A 4,156-nucleotide genomic window follows, 5' to 3' on the forward strand; every position below is an offset into this window, starting at 1 on the left:
TCTGTTGGCCTTTCGTACCTTCGCTTTGCAGGATTTGGCCTGCCCCTCCTCGTGGCTTCCTCCACTCTTCACACTCACCCCTCTTCTGCCGACTTGCCCCTTGCTCCCCACACGTGCCCAGTTCCTTCTGTCCCTGGACCTTTGCTCATGCCACTTCAGTGCTCAGGTCCAAAGTGTTCTCTGTCATCTTCCCCTCTGCCCTGTTGTTCAGATTCTCCTGATCCCAAAGACTGTATTGCTTCTCTCCGTGAAGCATTTCCTGCTGCTCTAGTCTTCTCTTTCTGGAACTCCTGTTGCTGGTAGTGTGTGCTGTATATTCAACTTTCAATTCTTTCTTCTGTGATCATCTTATCTCCTTAACTGGATTATAACTTCCGGAAAGGCAGGGGCTACCTTACTATTTCCCACAGTGCCCATGATAGGAACTAAAAAAGTCGTTGTAAACTAAAATGGAAGATTACTTGGCTTTTGAACTTCTCTAAAGTGAGCAAATGTCCCAATTTATCTAAAACTGCAATTCCCACTTGGCTTAGGGTTGGCTTCATCCCTCTTGTGCTGTCCTACCCCGCATCATCCTTAAGCTGTCCCAGGTAGCCAGAAAGGGCTATGAATAGTTCTCTCCCGAGTGAATCCTTAGTCTTTAGCACTGGCAGTTGCTGCAAGCCTGAGGATTGCTGCGCTCGAGCCTCTGAAATGGGGCTCCCTAGACTGTGCTGGAGGGAACTCTGCTTGGAAGGGGAACCCTGGACTGGCTTTCTGTTTTGTGTCCTTAGACTACACCATCCTAGATTGCATTTACAGTGAGATGAACCAGACCTACTACGTTCTGGATGTGATGTGCTGGCGGGGACACCCTTTTTATGACTGCCAGGTAAGGAGTGATACTCCCCTCGTGTCTTTTCCTGTATTCTCCTCTCCTCCCAGGAAAGTGACTCGGCATGTGGGTTTGGTATGTGACCAACTTCTCGGCGTGTACAGGATGTGATATATCAAGAACATTATCTAATGCTCCCTGCATCTTTGAGTGTGTTTTAATTAGCTTAGTTTTTTAAAAGACATAGGAGGAACTAAGGAAATCTGCAGTTCTCGGGAAGAGAAAAGAGAGACAGCAGAAGTGTAGGCTGGGATTTGGGAGCAGCTATACCCGCCCCCTGACCTCCCTCCAGAGTCTGGGAAAATTGCCGGCAGGGAAGAGTGTGGGGCAAGGGGTCTGCTACCTTCCAGACAGCACCGGGAACAGAAGGTGGAGTGGAAGTCACCATCACATAGACTCCTGCAGCCCCCTTCTTTACCCACCACATCCCAATCCTGAAGATGACAGGCCCCTCGGCTGACTCAAAGCCTCAGCTCTGAAGGCTTAGCTCAGGCGGAGGCTTTCCAAGTGAGGGGGGCCCCAGTATTCTCCTCTCCAGCTTCACCACCCCCCACATTTGTGTCACATTGGTGATTCTTCTGGTGACAGCAGCTGCCACCAGGTGAGTCTGAGTCAGCCCCACAGGCCTCCTCTCTGTTAGTAACATTACCCCATCATTGTCCCAGTTGCATCACGGTGGATTTTAGTACTTCCTTTTGCTCTCTGTCAATTAGTTTATCATAGTCGTTCTCAATGTGTGGTCTCCAGACTGGGTGTATCAGAAAGTGGTAGAAATGAGCCAGGCATGGTGACACGCTACTGTAGCCCCAGCTACTTGGGAGGCTGAGATGGGAAGATCGCTTGAGCCCAGGAGTTTAAAGCTGCAGTGAGCTATAATCTTGTCACTGCACTCCAACCTGTGTGACAGAGTGAAACCCCATTTCTTAAAAAAAAAAAAAGAAAAAAGAAAATTGTAGAAATGCACATTCTCAGATCTACTAGCTATGGGGGTGAGGCTGATAGTTGAACAAGCCTCCAGATCATCTTCATGCAGGCTTAAGTGTGAAACCCACAGGCTGTCACACTTTTTCCATGGCTGTTACCCCATGCTGGGTTTCCAAGTCATGCCAGGTGATGATACTTAAGAATTCTAAAGTGCATTTCATTCAAACAATAACAGTCAAGATTTGCATTGCTAAGCTGGGGCATAGTGGCACTCACCTGTATTCCAGTTATTCAGGGAGACTGAGACAGGAGGATGTCTTAGGCCACAGGAGTTTGAGGCTGCAGTGCACTATGGTCACACCTGTAAGTAGCCACTGGCACCACTCCAACCTGGGCAACATAGTGAGATCTTGTCTCTAAAAAAAAAAAAAAAATTTGCATTGCTAAGCACTTTGTGGGCATTATCTCATTGAATCTCTTGCAGCAACACTGTAAGGTAAGTATTATTATCATCCTTATCATATAGATACAGAGGCTGAAATGTTAAGAAGCACAGATATTATGTGAAGATGTCAAGTATCTTGCCCAAGTGCAGAGCCAAGCCTACAACCCAGAATGTAAATTCAATCCAGGCCATGTTTTCCTTTCTTTTTTTCTTTCTTTTTAAATTTTTGCCAAATTGACCTCTAAGAGTAAGACATGATTTCTGGCTGGGCGTAGTGGCTCACACCTGTAATCCCAGCACTTTGGTAGGCTGAGGCAGGAGGATTGTTTGAGCCCAGGAGTTAGAGACCAGCCTGGGCAACATAGCAAGACCTCCATCTCTATAAAAAATTGAGAACGACACACTTTGAGAATGACTATGATAAACTAATTGACAGCCAAAATTTAAAATTTAGCTGGGCATGGTGGCTCATGGTGAGCATGGTGGCTCATGGTGAGCATGGTGGTGCACATTTATAGTCCCAGCTACTCAGATGACTGAGGCTTAAGGGTTGCCTGAGCCCAGGAGTGAGGTTGCAGTGAGCTATGATCACACCGTTGCACTCTAGCCTAGGCAACAGAGTGAGACCTTGTCTCTAAAACAAACAAACAAGACATATTTTCCTTTAATTCTGTTGAAGGATATTTCATATCATGCATTCAAACCTATGAATTTGATAACTAAAGCCCCTTACGTTTTTATAATATAAAGAGAAGACTGTGTGTTTGTTTATTTATTATTAATTTTTTAGCAATGGGGTCTCACTCTGTCACCCAAGCTGGAGTGTAGTGGCATGATCATAGCTCACTGCAACCTCCAATTCTTGGGCTCAAGTGATCCTCTTGCCTCTGCCTCCAAAGTAGCTAGGACTACAGGTACGTGCCACCACGCCTGGCTAATTAAAAAAAATTTTTTTTTGTAGAGACAGAATCTTGCTCTGTTGCTTAGGCTGGTCTTGAACTCCTGGGCTCAAGCAGTTCTCCTGCCTTGGTCTCCCAAAGTGCTGGGATTACAGGTGTGAGCCACCTTGCCCAGCCTGTATATTTTTTTAAATTTCCAAAAGCAAAATAATTTAAACGAATGAAAAGGTTCTAAATAACTACAAAGGGTACAAAATCAGAGAATATAGTAATTTATGAAAAGGTACAACTGCATTAGTATTAGTTTCTAATACTTAGAATTAAAATAAAGCAAAAGGGTTAACATAATATGCTTTGGCGTTGAAGGATCGTGGGTCCCCTAGTAGTTTCTCTGTGTACCCAGGGAAGTGACTTAACATCTCTGAACTGCAGAGTCCTCACCTGTAAAATGGAAATGATGATAATACAACCTCCCAGAAGGTGTTTGAAGATTAATAAAATTGTGTGTGTAAAGCCCTTCTCATGGAGCCTGACACAGAGTTGGCCTACAGTGATAAATGTTAGCTCTGCTATTATTGATAATCCTACTGGATTTTAAGAAAATCATCTTCAAAGATTTTATAAATATCTTCCTGATCTTATGGTTTTAAGAAAAATGGGGGTGATGACAGAAGGGCTTAGGTCTTCATAAGTCAGGTGGCTATTTAGAATGAGGTGTTTTTATTTATATTAGAGTTTGAGATTATCAGTATTTCATCTTTCTTCTTCCTTTCCCTGGCAGACTGATTTCCGATTCTACTGGATGCATTCAAAGTTACAAGAAGAAGAAGGACTGGGAGAGAAAACCAAACTCAATCCGGTAAGGCCTGGTATTAGACTTACAGAGCTCTTTATGGAGATTGGTGGGGATTGGTCTTTTATCTAAATATAATCATTATGAATCAAATTATCTTTTTTGAGGCAGCATGGTATGGTGGGAAGAATATGGGCTTAACAGTCATCCAGACTGAATTC

At 44.1% G+C, this 4,156-nt stretch overlaps 1 protein-coding gene across 2 annotated transcripts in view; it reads left to right on the forward strand.

Moving 5' to 3' along the window:
• The window catches only part of SNUPN (snurportin 1), a 39,988-nt gene that overhangs the window by 32,457 nt on the left and 3,375 nt on the right, over positions 1-4,156 (forward strand). For both annotated transcript variants that reach the window (XM_012640609.1, XM_012640608.1), the window contains 2 exons: positions 774-871; positions 3,924-4,001. In XM_012640609.1, the coding sequence (XP_012496063.1) occupies positions 774-871; positions 3,924-4,001 (176 nt within the window). The remainder of the gene's footprint in view (positions 1-773; positions 872-3,923; positions 4,002-4,156) is intronic.

The sequence above is a fragment of the Propithecus coquereli genome, unplaced genomic scaffold (assembly GCF_000956105.1).
Source record: "Propithecus coquereli isolate 6110/MARCELLA unplaced genomic scaffold, Pcoq_1.0 Scaffold155, whole genome shotgun sequence".
In the NCBI taxonomy this organism is placed as follows: Eukaryota; Metazoa; Chordata; class Mammalia; order Primates; family Indriidae; genus Propithecus; species Propithecus coquereli.